This window comes from Labrus bergylta, chromosome 10 (assembly GCF_963930695.1).
Source record: "Labrus bergylta chromosome 10, fLabBer1.1, whole genome shotgun sequence".
In the NCBI taxonomy this organism is placed as follows: Eukaryota; Metazoa; Chordata; class Actinopteri; order Labriformes; family Labridae; genus Labrus; species Labrus bergylta.
The window spans coordinates 3,872,787-3,891,242 of record NC_089204.1 but is presented as its reverse complement, the minus strand read 5'-3'; the positions used below and the strand labels follow the sequence as shown (position 1 = coordinate 3,891,242).

General features: G+C 41.3%; 2 protein-coding genes across 2 annotated transcripts; one reads left to right on the top strand and one right to left on the bottom strand.

Moving 5' to 3' along the window:
- Nucleotides 1–228: 228 nt before the first annotated feature.
- On the bottom strand, nt 229–10,856 carry LOC136180372 (gastrula zinc finger protein XlCGF57.1-like). Its single transcript, XM_065959671.1, has 2 exons — nt 10,541–10,856; nt 229–1,869 (listed from the first exon to the last, which is right to left on the bottom strand). Exons 1-2 carry the CDS (start codon nt 10,704–10,706, stop codon nt 551–553), a joined length of 1,485 nt encoding a protein of 494 aa, XP_065815743.1. The 5' UTR covers nt 10,707–10,856; the 3' UTR covers nt 229–550.
- Nucleotides 10,857–10,923: 67 nt separating this feature from the next.
- Nucleotides 10,924–18,259, top strand: LOC109999307 (gastrula zinc finger protein XlCGF57.1-like). Its single transcript, XM_065959672.1, is given in 8 exon segments — nt 10,924–11,171; nt 11,613–11,679; nt 13,769–13,876; nt 14,057–14,149; nt 14,871–14,938; nt 15,474–17,481; nt 17,483–17,715; nt 17,718–18,259. Coding segments are annotated over 3 exon segments (696 nt in total). The 5' UTR covers nt 10,924–11,171; nt 11,613–11,679; nt 13,769–13,876; nt 14,057–14,149; nt 14,871–14,938; nt 15,474–17,224; the 3' UTR covers nt 17,924–18,259.
- Nucleotides 18,260–18,456: the final 197 nt, after the last annotated feature.

Genomic DNA, 18,456 nt, shown 5'->3' with positions numbered 1-18,456 from the left:
CACACATCTTTCAACACGTGAGGAGTTTTTAACTAGATTTAAAACAGACAGAAATTCAAAGTGGCGACTCTTTAAGACCAATTTAAAAGACAACCATGTTGTCATTTTCACTGGCTGTGTCTGAGTCCGTGGGAAAGGCATGAGATGAGACTTTTTACAAAAGTCACCCATCCTCCACTCCACTTTTGTGTCGACTTTAGACAGACAACACAAAATAACACAAGTAGATGAAAGTCACATCAGTTTATTTATTACAAGGTTACACACAGAGGCATCCAAGAAAACAGAGTGACAGAAAGAAGAGAAGAAGAATCCTTACACTGCAACTGTTTCATATAAACACTTTAAATTCAAACGTCATAGCTGATCCCACCTTACTGGTTCATATGTCAGCAACAAAACATCACAAAAGTCAAAAAAGTACAGACAGATTCCTGTGAATAGAATTGTCTCATATCCCTTTATAACAACAGTTATACATCTGTTAGTCAATACATACTTATGAATACACATTAGTGATGTTGTTAACTTGGAATCCTTTGGATTAGTTTTAGCATTGCACAGGATTATTGTGAATCATCATGTGTTTGGTCAGATGTCTCTTCGAACTAAACCTTTTACCACACTCAGAGCAGCTGAAGGGTTTCTCTGCTGTATGAACTAACATGTGTGTGGTTAGATTTCCTCTTTGGGTAAAGCTTTTACCACACTCAGAGCAGCTGAAGGGTTTCTCTCCTGTATGAACTAACATGTGTCTGGTCAGATGTACTCTTCGGGTAAAGCTTTTACTGCAAACAGAGCAGCTGAAGGCTTTCTCTCCTGTATGAACTAACATGTGACTGGTCAGATTTACTCTTCGGGTAAAGCTTTTACTGCAAACAGAGCAGCTGAAGGCTTTCTCTCCTGTATGAACTAACATGTGTGTGGTCAGACTTCCTCTTCGGGTAAAGGTTTTACTGCAAACAGAGCAGCTGAAAGCTTTCTGTCCTGTATGAACTAACATGTGTGTGGTCAGATGTACTCTTTGGGTAAAGCTTTTACTGCAAACAGAGCAGCTGAAGGCTTTCTCTCCTTTATGAACTAACATGTGTGTGGTCAGATGTTGTCTTCGGGTAAAGCTTTTACTGCAAACAGAGCAGCTGAAGGGTTTCTCTCCTTTATGAACTAACATGTGTGTGGTCAGATTCCCTTTTAGGTTAAACCTTTTACCACACTCAGAGCAGCTGTAGGGGTTCTCTTCTTTATGAACTAACATGTGTCTGGTCAGATTCCCTTTCTGGTTAAATCTTTGACCACACTCAGAGCAGCTGTAGGGTTTCTCTCCTTTATGAACCAACATGTGTCTGGTCAGAGTCCCTTTCTGGTTAAATCTTTTACCACACTCCGAGCAGCTGTGTGGTCTCTTACAAGTCTTTAGTTTCTTATTTTTCAAGTTTAATTCTGACAGATGTTCTCCTGTCTCTTGCCAATCATCACTGTCATCAGTCTCAGGTTCATAAGAGTCTTCAGTCTCGACCTCAGTCTCTGGTTGTAAACGTCTCTCTGGATCTGAGTCTCTCTCTGGTTCTGCTCCACCACAGTCCTCTCCATCAACTCCTGTTTCCATCTGTTCAGTTTGTCTCTGATGAAGCTGTGAGGACTGAGGTTTCTCTTCATCATCTTCACTCTTCACAGAGACAGGAGTGAAGGGGAACTTGGTGGTATCAGCCTCCTCCAGTCCTTGAAGCTGTTCTTCCTCCTGACTGATCCACAGTTCCTCATGTTCTTCTTTAATGTGTTGGGGCTTAGTGTCCTCCTGGTCCAGAATGTGGCTCCACTCCTGCTGCTCAGGTGGAAGCTCTTCTTTACTCACCAACAGCTGCTGGACATCTGCAGGACACAGTAAACAAACATTAACGGTACTCAGACTGTTTTTTTTAAATATCAATAAGGTCAAATGTCAAATGATTTCATTTTCAATGGCTGAAAAGCTTTAGCGGAGCTGCACATAGCGGTGAATCCCAATAACGCTGTCGGTAGAAACAGCATTCACAGCCGCTCCTCTGACTGCTGCTAAGTGAGCCGGCGTTCACAACGGCACATCAGTTGAGCCCGGGTTTTATTTTTGCTGCGCTGGAAGGTTGGCTGTTACCAGATGCTTATTTGATTCACAATTGCACGCAGAGTGGACCTCCCGCCTTAAGCCGGTTACTGTACACCTAAGGCTTATACGGTTTACATAAGCAACAAGCAGTCTGGTTGTATAGCTCTCAAACTATGCCTCCGCTCACCTCTCTGCTGAACTGTACTGGGTGCAGTCGGCTTACACAAAAGATAGCCAAACTTGAGTGCTGGATATCCAGTCTATCAAATCCATGAGGCGAAATAGCCGCAGAACCTTCCCGCTTCCCAGACCACAACACAACACTCCCCCGGCTCGGTCCTTCTGTCATCACTGAGCCGGCACCGTTAATCATGCAATCCATCAATGAGGAAGACAGGTAATGGTAAAGGCTCGGTGCTAAACTAAATTTCAGAACTGTTCCACACCTGCTCCTTTGGAATATCGGACTGTCATCCAGGGAAACAAAAGGCAAGGTTGAAACCCGCCCTGTACACCCCCATCTGGGTCCCTTTCTACGTCTGTTGTCTGGTAAGTTCGAGGTGCTTGGGAAGTTGGAGAAACACTTGTCCACTCACAACCAGGAACCTCCTGTTGGTCCAGCTCAGTCACCTTCAAAGCCACTTTCGGGAGCGAGTGGAGCCCCAGCCCGTCGGTCTGCAGTTATTGGACACTGTGCTCTGCTACGACACCGATACTCCAGGGAAACCAGCTCCCTGGTCCCAGGTGAGCACCCACATCAACCCACAACCCTTGTTATAGGAGACTCTATCATCAGGAATGTCCGATCTGGATCAGTACTAACATGTTGTCCCGGGAGCTACTGTCCGTGACATCACTGACACAGCCATCAAGGTACTTGCAAACAAACCTGTTGTTATGATAATGCGTAAGGAGGATTCACTTCAGTGTCTTTAGCGGTAGGTGTGGTTGGTAAGAGGAGAAGCAGGGTCAGTACTGATGTCACACCTGAGGGGGGTGTGGTGGCTCTGACTCTGTAATCTTCATTAGCAGCACCTGCGGAGGAGCTGGCGGAAATTGGTTTCGAGTCGAAGAGACGCCACAAGGAAGATGCGAGGACGCAGACACCTGAGAGACTGAATCCGAAGTAACGTTTGTTTTTGTTTCAACACTTCATGAACTAAACTGATATGAAAGAGAGGGCTGGTGGAGGAGATCGTACCCAAGTGACTCCATGGATCGGGCAGTCCGAGTGAGCTGGTCGCGGCACATACAAGGATCTTTGGGGTGAGTCACCTACACGCACCCCTCAAACAGACAGGACAGTTTCACACACATTCAGGTAAGGCAGGATACACATTCACGTTTACGCAACACCTAAGGAGAGGCATTTAAGTTACGGGCTCTGAAACCAAAAAAAAGAATAAAGTGTGTTTACAGTTTTGTTCTGGGCTTAAAAAGATCGATACTTAGTGTTAAGCGCTAGGATAGCATTTAGCTGCTTTCTTACAGTGCAGACGCTTTTCTTCTTGCTCTCTGCTTTGCTTACATTCTTTTGCTGATATCTTCTTTTTTCTAAACCTAATTTAATCGACAGCTGGTCCTGGACATTTCCAAATCCTCAGGACTGTATTTTTTGATAGATACAGGAGGTCTTTAGCCATATTTTTAATTTTTTTTTACCTCTGCATCGCTACACGACTGTGGCCTGACAAGAGCACTAGCCTGTGCCACAGTACTGAAACACTGTACACAGCTAAAGCTAATCAGCAACAAGATGCCTCCCTTCTCCAAGGACAATTACCACAAACTTCTTCAGAAAATTGCAGTGCTGGAGACGAAGATGAATCGTCTAGAAGTTAATGTGGAAGTGAACAGACTAAGCAGGAATGACACCACATTACCACTAACTCAGAATAGTGGACGAGAGCAAGCTAACACATGGCTAAGGAGCACAGAGACCTCTACAATGACAAAGGTGGGCTCTGTTTTGTCTAATAAGTCTACGAATGGTAGTCCTCCTTGGAACTGTCTTGGTGCTAAGACAAAGAAGAAATCATTTCTCTGGGAAATGGGAGGACGTATAACAGGCAGAGCACAGCGAGCTGAGATATGTGATGAGACTGGCTGGCCTGCACTACCTCCCCTGCAAAGTGCCTCTTCAACCCCTGTATCTAGAGGGACACAGCCGTGGACAGCTGCGAAAGGGAAGGTTAGGAACAAACCTCCCCCACAAATGAATGTGGAACTACAGAACAGATATGCCCCTCTGTTGCAGAGCCCTAGATCTTCATCTGGTTCTCCATCCTCAGACACCAGGGTAAGGACTGAAAACATATCAAAAAGTAAAAGGCTACAGGGAACGCTAAAGCCTGGGCTTGAAACTCTGATTGTAGGTGACTTTGCTGTTAAAGATGTACAAAGGATGTGCGGTAAAAACACAGAAGTACTGTGTTTTCCCAGAGATATGGTCTCTGCTTTAGCAGAAAGGATCCTGCATATTGTGGCTGAACACCCGACTGAAGAACGTCATACTACACATTGGGTCAAATGATGTCACAAAACAACAATCTGAAGTCTTGAAGCAGGACTTCACTGGTCTGCTGAAGATGGTCAGCCCCTTGGATGTGGATGTGTTTATCAGCGGCCCCATACCACCAGTCAGAAGAGCAGAGGAGAGATTCAGCAGGTTGTTGGCACTGGATAAGTGGCTTACAACTGCATGTAATGCCCATTCAGTGAATTTTATTAACAATTTTAACATTTTCTGATGAAAACCTTCGTCAAGAATTACGTCTGCCAGTATCTGAGGAGAGACCTAAAGAGGAGAGACATCGGAACCAAGAGGAGGGGTCTCCATCCACCTTTGACCCCATCACCAACACCAACACCTCTGAAGTCTCACTGTCCTTGCCCCCTCGAACCCCGATCAGATTATCATCTCCCTCCTTCCCCCACCTGGAGTTCACTGACCAGATGAAAGAGCTGGTCAATGCTGGATTAAAAAGTAACCCCCGCCCCTCTCCCTTCCATAAACACCTGATGGCGCCCACCATCGCCCGTTCCGACACAGCTCTCACCCCGTCCCGTCCCGTCCCTCCACGGGTGTGTCATGTTTTGTCTCCTCAGCTTGATAATAATGATATGCAGAACATTCAGAGGTCAAACTGATGTGTTTTGGGTCCAGGTTGCAAGGATATCAGCAGTCATGACTCTCTCCAGGATAAGCCGGGGCCCTGCACGTCAGTAGGTTCCAAAATCTCTGTGATGATAGGTAATAGAAGAATAAAGGGGACTCTGCCAAGAAACAAAAGGCAGTTATGTGATTTTGCAAACTTGTCAAACTTAGCATCCATTCCTTTCGATCCACAAACTGTCCCAAAAACATTAGCAGATGAAGCTTCTAGGACCCTAAAGCTGGCTCTACTAAACATTAGATCAGTAGCAGGGAAATCATTTTTAATCAATGATTTTATTATTGAGCACAAGCTTGATTTTATGTTTTTAACTGAAACTTGGTTAGATCAAAATGACAGTGCAGCTGTTCTTATCGAGTCAACCCCTCCCAACTTCAGTTTTGTAAGTGAGGCCCTGAAAACAGCAGTCATCAAGCCACTATTAAAAAAGAACAATCTAGACAAGTCAATAATGAACAATTACAGGCCTATATCAAATCTTCCTTTTTTAAGTAAAATAATCGAAAAAGCTGTTTTTCAACAGTTAAATAACTTATTGACAATGAGCGACTGTTTCGATGTCTTCCAGACAGCTCTGGTTAAAGTGTTTAATGAGATCTGTTTAAACACAGACAGGGGCAGAACCTCAGTCTTAGTTTTACTTGATCTCAGTGCTGCGTTCGACACAGTTGACCACAATATATTACTTGACCGACTGGAAAACTTGGTGGGAGTTTCTGGCACAGTACTAAACTGGTTTGAATCCTACTTAAAGGACAGGGACTTTTGTGTCTATAGGTAACTTCAAATCTGAGCAAACAAAAATTACTTGTGGAGTTCCCCAAGGTTCCATCCTGGGGCCTCTTCTGTTTAACCTCTCCCACTAGCTCAGATTATAAAAAACAATAAAATGGGGCGCTGATGGCGCAGTGGTTAGTGCGCATGCTCCATGTATGGAGGCTGTCGTCTCAAGCGGGCGGCCCAGGTTCGCTTCCCACCTGTGGCTTCTTTCCCGCATGCCATTCCCCACTCTCTCTCCCTGATTTCCTACTCTATCCACTGTCATGTCTATCCATTAAAGGCACAAAAAGCCCAAAAATAAATATTTAAAAACAACAACAACAATAAAACAAGTTATCATAACTACACAGACGACATACAAATATATATTACAATGTTGCTAGGCAACCATGGTCCCATAAAAGCACTGGGTAAATGCATAGAGCAACTCAATGAGTGGATGTGCAAAAATGTTCTCCAGCTAAGCAAAGACAAAACTGAGGTTGTTGTTTTTGGCGCAAAGGAGGAGCGACTAAGAGTCAGCAATCAGCTTCAGTCAGTAAGATTTAAAACCACAGACCAGGCAAGAAATCTGGGCGTAGTGATGGACTCAAACCTCAATTTTAAAAGCCACATTAAGACAATTACAAAGTCAGCCTACTATCACCTGAAGAACATATCAAGAATTAGAGGATTTATGTCCCAGCAGGACCTGAAAAAACTTGTCCATGCTTTTATCTTCAGTCGTCTTGATTACTGCAACAGTGTCTTTACAGGTCTGTCTAAAACATCAGTCAGACAACTGCAGCTGATCCAAAACTCTGCTGCTAGAGTCCTCACCAAAACCAAGAAAATGGATCACATCAGTCCAGTTCTGAGGTCCTTACACTGGCTCCCAGTCTGTCAGAGAATAGACTTTAAAATCTTGTTGCTGGTTTATAAAGCTCTTAAAGGTTTAGGGCCAAAATACATTAGTGACCTCCAGATTAATTACGAACCATCCAGACCGCTCAGGTCGTCTGGGACAGGTCTGCTCTCTGTCCCCAGAGTCAGAACCAAACACGGAGAAGCAACGTTCAGTTTCTATGCTCCTTATATCTGGAACAAATTCCCAGAAAACTGCAGGTCTGCTGAAACTCTCAGCTCTTTTAAATCGAGGTTGAAGACACACCTGTTTGCAGCTGCCTTTCATTAAACAATCTTAATAAGATTTTAAATTTTAACTCTGCACTGTAACTTTTAACTCTTTATATTTTTACTTTATTTATTTCAATTAATTTCATTTGAATTATTTTTATTTGAACATATGTTCAGATTTAATAATTTCAGGGATTTTTAAATGTTCTATTTCCCCCCCAACAGCTTTGAAAATCACATCTCCAACATTACCAGAACAACATTTCACCGTTTAAAGAACATATCAAAACAGACGCAGACAAATCAGGTTAGATTACTCTAACGCTCTGTATGCCAGGTTATCCAAACAATCTGTGAAACAACTCCAACTTATTCAAAAGCCAGAGTCCAAACTCTCCATTGGCTCCCCGTACAACACAGAATCACCTTCAAGTTCTCTTATTAGACAGTGAGTTGCTGAAGAGTGTACAGAGGGAGTTGAGGGTTGAGGCTGAGAGAAAACAAGGAGGCATACAGGAGGAAGCTGGAGAGCAAGCTCCAGCAGAACAACATAAGGGATGTGTGGCACGGTATGAAAACCATAACCGGCTTCAAGGTGAAAGGAAAGGGCCAATGAGATGAACGTGTTCTTCAATAGGTTCAGCACGAGGCCTTTGGCTACCTCCCAGCCCCTGATAGCCACCCAGACCCTACATCCTCCCCCCTCACAAAGGCCCCCCCCCTCCCCGCAAGTTACCTGGACGGCACCCACTGCCCCCCCCAACATGCTCTGGCCCCCACCGTGCCCCACCCCTACCCCACACTTCTCTGGCCTGTCTGTCTGTCTCCAGTAGCCAGGTGAGAATGCAGCTCGAGAGACTCAGCCAGAACAAGGCAGCAGGTCCAGATGGCATCAGCCCCAGGGTTTTGAAAGCCTGCGCAGGTCAGCTATGTGACATTCTACAGCATCTTTTCAACCTCAGCCTCAGCCAGGGGAGGGTGCCAGTGCTGTGGAAAACATCCTGCCTTGTTCCGGTCCCCAAGAAACCCTCTCCCTCTGCCCTCAATGACTACAGACCAGTTGCCCTAACATCGCACATCATGAAGGTACTTGAGAGGCTGGTCTTGGCCCACCTGAGACCACAGGTGACCAGCTACCTGGACCCACTGCAGTTTGCATACTGCCCAAGGGTGGGGGTTGAGGGCGCCATCATCTACCTACTCCACAGAGCCCACTCTCACCTAGACAAGTCTGATAGCACTGTGAGGATTATGTTTTTTGATTTTTCAAGTGTTTTTAACACCATACAGCCAGTACTGCTACGTGAGAAGCTGGAGCTGATGCAGGTAGACACCACCACAACATCATGGATCATGGATTACCTGACTGACAGACCACAGTTTGTGAGGCTGGGGAGGTCTGTGTCTGAGCGGGCAGTCAGTGGCATAGGAGTGCCGCAGGGGACTGTGCTGTCCCCTTTCCTCTTCACACTATACACCTCAGACTTCCAGTATAACTCTGAGACTTGTCACTTACAGAAGTTCTCAGACGATACTGCGGTAGTAGGGTGTATCAGTGGTGGAGAGGAGACAGAATACAGGTGGACTTTGCTGCTGGTGGATAACTTTGTTGCATGGAGTGGGAAGAACCACCTGGTGTTAAATGTAACAAAGACCAAGGAAATGGTGGTGGACTTTAGGAGGGACAGGCCTGAGCTAAGCACCATCTCTATCCTTGGGGATGAGGTGCAGGTGGTGGAGTGCTATAAATACTTGGGGTGCACATGAACAATAAACTGGACTGGAAGCACCACACAGAGGCTTTCTACAAGAAGGGTCAGAGCAGACTCTACTTCTTGAGGAAGCTTAGGTCTTTTAATGTGTGTAGCATAATGTTATCCATGTTTTATCAGACTGTTGTGGCAAGTGCCATTTTCTTTGCAGCCGTCTGTTGGGGCAGCAGCATCAGGGCTTGTGACTCTAAAAAGCTTAACAAGCTGATTAGGAGAGCTGGCTCTGTGCTGTGGAGCCCCTGGAGGTGGTGTTGGGGAGAAGGATGATACAGAAACTGTTGAACATTATGGACAATAACATGCATCCCTTACACAATCTTGTGTGTGAATAAAAGAGTGTTTTTAGTGGGAGGCTACGACAGCTAAGCTGCAAAAAAGACAGATTTAAAAATACTTTTTCACCTACTGCAATTGCACTTTATAACGACTCCCCTTTAAGTAAGGACAGAAGACATTTAAACTTTTAAACTTTAGCCTGAGTTGCATATATTATATCAAACTGTATTGTGGGCTCATGTTTTTTTGTATGGGTGGGATATGTATATATGTGTTGTGTGTTTGTATGTATGCTGGCTGCTGGAACACCTAAATTTCCCTGTTGGGATGAATAAAGTATATCTTATCTTTATCTTAAAGCACTTAAGGGTTTGGGTTTCCAAGTATATTTCTTCCCTGCTCACAGACTACAATCCGACCCGGGCCCTCAGGTCATCAAGTTAAGGTCTGTTAGTCATACCAAGAATCAAATCAAAGTCTGGAGAGGGGACGTTTAGTTACTGTGGCTCTTCTATCGGGAACAAACTACCTGCTAACCTGAGGTCCATCACAACTGTCTCTACTTTTAAAGCTAATCTGTTCTCTCAAGCATACGAATAATTAGTCTTTGAGTATGTGTGTGTGTGTTTTTTGTTTTGTCATGATTGTTTAGATAACCATTTGTCTCTTGTATTACTATGATTTTTATCATCAATGTAGAGCACATTGAACTCACCTATAATTAAAAGTGCTTTATAAATGTTCTGTTCTATTCTATTTATCAGATCCTTTACGGTAAACAAGACGAGGGTCCTGCAGACCCATGGGACACGACTGAAAGGAGACACTTCAAAATAAAAGCACGGAAAAGGATAGATAGAAAGAATGCAATGTGATTTTCCCTGTATTAAATTGCACTTAAAAGCATTGTCTTCATAGGTTACTGAAATTATTTGCAACCCTATCCAGACATTGATTTTATGTGCAAATCAAAACAGGGAAAGTCACAAAGCATTCTGTTGTGTGATCGGAGTTTGACCATAGTTTACTTTAAATGTTTACAGTGACATTTTCCCACATTTATTATTACACTGATGGACCATGTCTAGTATAGCTATATATCTAGTCTTTTGTCTGGCTTTTATTTTGAAGGGTTTTCTTTTAGTCCAGTGTCACATGGGTCCGCACGACTCGCTTCTTGTTTACTCTGAGTAGTCCTTTATTTCTGCAGCATTGAACTCAACTACTTTAGCTATGTTAGCTAGCATAACTGAGTGTTGCTGTATCTGTACCTAGAGTGTCCACTTTTCCAGTGAGCTGGTTTATAGTGTTCAGGACTTCGTTCATTCCTTCCCTACCTTCCTCTGACCCAGTGTCCTTCTTTTTAGTTGCTGGTGGGTTCTTCGCTGGAGAGAAAGGCTCTTTTCTTTTGGAGCTGTCGGTAGAGACCTCCATCTTAACATCATCATGGTCGTAAATCTCCGAGCTACTGCGGGCGGAAGAGAGCTTCTTGTTCGTCTTCATGCTGCAATTTCCGGAGCGTTAAAGCGTCGGTATGATGAATTAGAGATTCATACGATCACATAGAATTGAGTTGGATTGTAAAGTATGTGTAAAATTGGGACAAGCAGACGGAGCTCAGAAAATGCGCTGCACCCGGTCCGCCATCTTGCCGGAAGTCAGAAGAAGAAATAGAGGATATTGCGTTTATTTCCGGTTGTTTCTTAGCACGTGTGTCTGTGTCAACGTTGTAGATGATCAGAGTAAAGTTGTAAAGACGTCAGCGCTGAGTTTTCCCTCTGTGACTCTTGGATGTGTGTAAGATGTCCGGGTTTAAGGATCTTAAAGAGTTATTCAGTCGACGGCTGCTCGCTGCTGTTATCAGAGATATAACAGAAGAAACAACAAGTGGATACTTAGAGGAGCTCCACCGACAAAGAAAACTGCTGGATGTGACTTTAACTCCTGAAGTCAAGCTACAGAGAACAGGTTGGTTTTCTTTCCACTGCTGGAAACGAGTTTCCTGCTCATGTTTCAGGGAGCAGAGCCTTTAGCTAACGTGTCTGTGGAAGTTAGCTAAAGGGCTGCAGTATAGGTCATAAACCCCGCCTCCTCAATGATAACAGACGGGATGTGGGTCAAACTGTAAAGTTAAAATACTCGTCACATATTTTTTTTCCAAACATAAACTCTGCTGTGATCATTAGTTATTATCACCCTACATTGTGTTCAAGTGCTCATTTTTCTGTGAAGTTTGTTTTAAATAAGTAATTTGAGGTTGAAAAACAGGATTTTACGTCATATTTGACGATGATTGACAGCCGCCGATCTTGCGTAGCTCTCTTTGTGAATAACAAAGTTACGTAGTGAAGGAAAGCCGAGACGACACTGAACATTTCCACTCCGTGTTTGTCTCTGTTGGACTGACAGAATGAGTTGTTCTGCTGTAAACACATCTAACCAACCTGTGGGATTTAAGGATATCTGCGTTAACTTGGTAAGTTGAAATGTTTGTTTAATGTGCTGTTCGGGGGTAATGTCGTTAGCTAGCTAGCTAACACTGAAGTAGGCTAATGGAGCTAACGTTATGGTGTCAGTAATAAGTTACTGATAGTTGGCTGTGACGGACATTATTTATCTTTTTATTTCAGTAAAGAATCATGCTTCATGATACTATAACTTAACTGTGCTCGAGATTCATATTAATGAACGATCAGATCTGTAGTAAAGTTCAGCATATAGTTGCTGCATCACCGACAATAACTTTACTTTACAGTCTGTTAAAGTAAAATAGAATATGTCCTGATGGTCTACATTATATAACTTTACTTTACAGTCTGTTAAAGTAAAATAGAATATGTGCTGATGGTCTACATTATATAACTTTACTTTACAGTCTGTTACAGTAAAATAGAATATGTCCTGATGGTCTACATTATATAACTTTACTTTACAGTCTGTTAAAGTAAAATAGAATATGTCCTGATGGTCTACATTATATAACTTTACTTTACAGTCTGTTACAGTAAAATAGAATATGTCCTGATAGTCTACATTATTAATAACATTAACAGTTGTTCAGTCTGCTCAGTGTGCACAGACTGTAAGAATAACAGGCTCGACTTTCTTCTGCTCCTCGTGATGCTGCTGCGGGGCTGAAATTTAACATTAATATTTGGAAGAGGCAGAATATTTCTAAAGTTAATATCTGGTTCAATAATGTCTCTAACTGTTCAAAGAAAAGAAACAGAATGGACATGTTAACATCAGCAGCCGACGGTGAAATGAACCAAATATGATTTGTATAAGGACTCAAAACGGGCAGATCATATTCTACTAAGACTTCAACAGGTTGACTTTAGTGTTAATTTACTTTAGTTAATATTTAAGACTTCAACAGGTTGACTTTAGTGTTATTTTACTTTAGTTAATATTTAAGACTTCAACAGGTTGACTTTAGTGTTATTTTACTTTAGTTAATATTTAAGACTTCAACAGGTTGCCTTTAGTGTTAATTTACTTTAGTTAATATTTAAGACTTCAACAGGTTGACTTTAGTGTTAATTTACTTTAGTTAATATTTAAGACTTCAACAGGTTGACTTTAGTGTTAATTTACTTTAGTTATTATTTAAGACTTCAACAGGTTGACTTTAGTGTTCACTTACTTTAGTTAATATTTAAGACTTCAACAGGTTGACTTTAGTGTTATTTTACTTTAGTTTATATTTAAGACTTCAACAGGTTGACTTTAGTGTTAATTTACTTTAGTTATTATTTAAGACTTCAACAGGTTGACTTTAGTGTTCACTTACTTTAGTTAATATTTAAGACTTCAACAGGTTGACTTTAGTGTTATTTTACTTTAGTTTATATTTAAGACTTCAACAGGTTGACTTTAGTGTTAATTTACTTTAGTTATTATTTAAGACTTCAACAGGTTGACTTTAGTGTTATTTTACTTTAGTTTATATTTAAGACTTCAACAGGTTGACTTTAGTGTTAATTTACTTTAGTTATTATTTAAGACTTCAACAGGTTGACTTTAGTGTTCACTTACTTTAGTTAATATTTAAGACTTCAACAGGTTGACTTTAGTGTTATTTTACTTTAGTTAATATTTAAGACTTCAACAGGTTGACTTTAGTGTTCATTTACTTTAGTTTATATTTAAGACTTCAACAGGTTGACTTTAGTGTTATTTTACTTTAGTTTATATTTAAGACTTCAGCACACTACCAGGAGTCAATTCAATAGTTTACAGTTGATTTGTTGTGACTTTAGTTCAGAATTTGTTCAGAAATACTCTTCTTGCTTTGCTCCATGATTATGTGATTCATATGTTATATAATAACTTTTCTTTTATTAACACTATTTCTGTTCAACAAGATTCATTTCTATTTAAAATGCTCTTTTGGTTATTTCATTATCATATTTGTCTGTTATAACTTTTTAGTTTTAGACTTAAATTTTAACCTCTCAAATAACAAAGCTGTCTCAAATCTTTTTGAGGAATTATAGCTAGAAAAAATGAAATTCTTAAATAAAGTGAAGTACTTTGATTGCATTTCTGTGGTGTTCCTGTAGGAGACCATGATGCAGCCAGACTGAAGCAGCAGATTGTGAAGGTGGACACCATCATCTTGTGTTTGCAGTGCTGATTCTGAAGAGAACGCCTTCACATAGGACTCAAAGGTAAAATGATCTCTCATATGATTGGGCCGTGTTATTGTAACCGCTATCAGCAAGTAATTTTAGTAACAATTTATAATCTTTCTTAAAATGTAAGGAAGACTAGCAGAAGATTTTAACAGCCTCTATGGTTCTGCAAGAAGTCTAGTTCATGTTTAAATTGTTCTTCTTTCTGTCTTCAAGGAAATCAATGCCCAAAGGAAACAGCAGTCCAGACTCTGATTCCAGCTCCGGTGAGGTTCTGCACACAAATTGGCTGTCTGATTCGTTTAATGGGTAATTACCACACAACACCAAATCAGTACATTGAACTTTCTTATTTTAGCCAAATACTGAAGCTACTTCTGCATATTTCTCATGAAGCACAAGAATCCAACTGACTGCAGTTTCTGCTCACACTGCTGAAATCATGTGTCACTGTTTAAGTTTCACAGTTGTACTGTGAGTATCTGTAAATTAAGAAATCAACAGGAGACACTGTGGTGCAGAGTGTGGTAAAATCATTACATTCATGTACGAATGAACACAATTTTTTTCTGCAGGCTTGTTTTCTCATTCCTTCCTATCTTGTTTTACCACTTTAACTTTATCATCTCACCTCATGCACTTGATGCTTTTGTGAATAACAATGGTCAAAAGACGTTTCACACGCCCCCTTTCTGTGACGCGCTGAGAGCCTGAAGCAGAATGTCTGAGTTAACAGACAAAGTTCATAATCAGCTCATGCTATCAGATATCTTTATCTGGAGCTTCTGGCTTTGCTGAACCAGCTTTCTCAAAGAAAGTCTGGATATGTTGAACTTGCTTCAGATACAACAATTGACCCAAATACTGATCAATAACTTAAACAACAGCCAAATACCGCCACCTAGTGTCTAAAGTGAGTTTTGTCTAAACTAAATGTGTTCATGTGTTTGCACTTCAGAAATAAAAGTTTCCATGGCTAACAAAAACCAGTATAAACCGGTTCTGCTCATCTGTCTGTCCCTGTCCATAGGCACACTGACTTGAAGAGAGAGGACAACTGGCTTCCATGTACGAGACACACAAGAATCACTCAATCAGGTGATATAAGAAGGTGGAGTATTACATATTCATACTAACTAATCCACAGTCCTTTCTAACACTGACTTAATATAAACTCTATATATATTAAAATATACAAGCTTCTGATTTCTGCCCCAGATTTATTCTGCTGTTTCAGTTTTCACCTGTTAGCTCACATCCAAAAGTGAATTATTGTAACCCTGTTTATGTCATGATTATGAGAATATTTAACATTAGTTTAATTTATCAGGCTGGCCCATGTGATGACAGTTTAAAATAATCTTCAATAGAAAGTGGCAGGAACACTAAAGCTGGTCATATTATTGGATTCATCCTGTCTTATTATAGATTTGTTTTTCCTCTTAAATAGTTCTCCTGTCTTTAATAGGAAAACAGAAAAATATGATCAGCTACTTTTTTTTAAAACAAACTTTAGAAGCTTAAATTTAGCAGAACCTGAGGACAGATCTGATTTCAGGTCTGAAGCATAAACATCACAGTAAAATTCATTATACTTTACATTTAACTCCATGATTGTTTTTCTCTATTACAGAAGATGCTCTCAGATTCAGATCCATCAGCAACCCCTGACAACATGGAGGACTCGTCCCCTGAGCGTTTCCTGTCCTCTCTCGATGGAGTTCTTCTCTTCAGTTATTAACTCTTGAAAACAGCAGCACAACATGCCAGACTGTTTGACAAGTCTGTGATTGAATAAATGGAAATGGAATCTCATACGTATCTTGCTATGCTTATTGGCTTTAAATGTTTAATATTAAATAAGTTTGAAGGCCATTTATCTCAGACGAGCCCGGCTGTGACAAGCTGAGCTCGTCTGTTAGCTTTGCTGTTGTCTTAGCTGTTGTTGGTCAAGAAGAAATTAATGTCAGTTCCAGGCCTTTTCAAATGTGAGCTATAAACTTAACTGCTAAATGATTTTACTGTGACCAACACGCTGTAGTGCTCCAGTTAATCAGAGACAGTCATATCAGATTTTTAAAAAGTTTATTTAAACATTTTATGAAAGAAATCTTCAATAAACAACCCCTGGCTTCATTCAAAAAAAATCACAGGATATAAACTTTTAACAGATGATTTTAACTTACGCTTGGCCTCTGTGGAAGATGTCAGACCAGCTGCTTTAATCTCTTCTTTGCCTAAATGAAAATAGAAAAAACAATTGATTTACTGTTCACTTAAATATATTAGAAAAGCAGACATAAATCACATTGCAGACTATCAGTTTCTAACAGAATACAACATATCTTACCACCTGTAGCCTACGGTCTGTGGTGCTAACCTAGATTAAATATAGTTTAAATATAGAACGATTTCGGCAAAAACAGAGGACCCAGCAGCCCACATATTTTCAGTAATGGTCAAAATACCGGGATTTTTTTAAAACACTGTTTAAATATTAGACTTTGAATACGGTGGTTTGTTGTACTTACACAAACTCTTCTTACTACTTACTCTTCATAACACTCGTAGACCGGCAGAGCATTTTCGACGTAGCTGGGCTGCGTAAGTCATCAGGGCAGTACGCTAAATGGGCGGGGCGTGTTACCAGGGCTCCTCCCGCCGGACCCTACTGCGCAGACTCTGGCTCCAAAATCGCAAAATGGAAGCGCTCGTAAGGGGCGTATTTTGGCTTCAAGAACGTTGAGTGGGAACAGCTACAGTGCGCGCCCACTGCCTTAGACGCACATAGCAAATTGTTAGTAGCAGCTAGCTCCTGCTTCAAAAAAGCAGTCTGAGTACCGTTAATGTTTGTTTACTGTGTCCTGCAGATGTCCAGCAGCTGTTGGTGAGTAAAGAAGAGCTTCCACCTGAGCAACAGGAGTGGAGCCACATTCTGGACCAGGAGGACACTAAGCCCCAACACATGAAAGAAGAACATGAGGAACTGTGGATCAGTCGGGAGGAAGAACAGCTTCAAGGACTGGAGGAGGCTGATACCACCAAGTTCCCCTTCACTCCTGTCTCTGTGAAGAGTGAAGATGATGAAGAGAAACCTCAGTCCTCACAGCTTCATCAGAGACAAACTGAACAGATGGAGAGGACTGTGGTGGAGCAGAACCAGAGAGAGACTCAGATCCAGAGAGACGTTTACAACCAGAGACTGAGGTCGAGACTGAAGACTCTTATGAACCTGAGACTGATGACAGTGATGATTGGCAAGAGACAGGAGAACATCTGTCAGAATTAAACTTGAAAAATAAGAAACTAAAGACTTGTAAGAGACCACACAGCTGCTCTGTTTGCAGTAAAAGCTTTACCCAAAGACAACATCTGACCCCACACATGTTGGTTCATACAGGAGAGAAACCCTACAGCTGCTCTGAGTGTGGTAAAAGGTTTCACCAGAAAGGGACTCTGACCAATCACCTGATGATTCACACTGGAGAGAAACCCTTCAGCTGCTCTGTTTGCAGTAAAAGCCTTACCCGAAGAGAAAGTCTGACCACACACATGTTAGTTCATACAGGAGAGAAACCCTTCATCTGCTCTGTTTGCAGTAAAAGCTTTACCCAAAGAGGAAATCTAACCACCCACGTTAGTTCATACAGGAGAGAAACCTTTCAGCTGCTCTGTTTGCAGTAAAAGCTTTACCCAAAGAGGAAATCTAACCACACACATGTTAGTTCATAAAGGAGAGAAACCCTACAGCTGCTCTGAGTGTGGTAAAAGGTTTCACCTGAAAGGGACTCTGACCAGTCACATAGTGATTCACACTGGAGAGAAACCCTTCAGCTGCTCTGTTTGCAGTAAAAGCTTTACCCAAAGAGGAAGTTTGACCAACACACGTTAGTTCATACAGGAGAGAAACCCTTCATCTGCTCTGTTTGCAGTAAAAGCTTTACCCAAAGAGGAAATCTAACCACACACATGTTAGTTCATACAGGAGAGAAACCCTTCAGCTGCTCTGAGTGTGGTAAAAGGTTTAGTTCAAAGAGACATATGACCAGACACATGATGATTCACACAGGAGAGAAATGCTAATCCTGTGCAGTGGTAAAACTAATCCAATGGATTCCAAGTTAACAACATCATTGATGTGTATTCATAAGTATGTATTGACTAACAGATGTATAACTGTTGTTATGAAGGGATATGAGACAATTCTATTCACAGGAATCTTTCTGTACTTTTTTGACTTTTGTGATGTTTTGTTGCTGACATATGAACCAGTAAGTTTGGATCAGCTATGACGTTTGAATTTAAAGTGTTTATATGAAACAGTTGCAGTGTAAGGATTCTTCTTCTCTTCTTTCTGTCACTGTTTTCTTGGATGCCTCTGTGTGTAACCGTGTAATAAATAAACTGATGTGAGAAAGACTTTCATCTACTTGTGTTATTTTGTGTTGACTCTCTAAAGTCGACACAAAAGTGGAGTGGAGGATGGGTGACTTGTGTAAAAAGTCTCATCTCATGCCTTTCCCACGGACTCAGACACAGGCAATGAAAATTACAATATAGCAACATTGTCTCTGATGGTCTTATTTGCTTTTATTGGTCTTAAAGAGTCACCACTT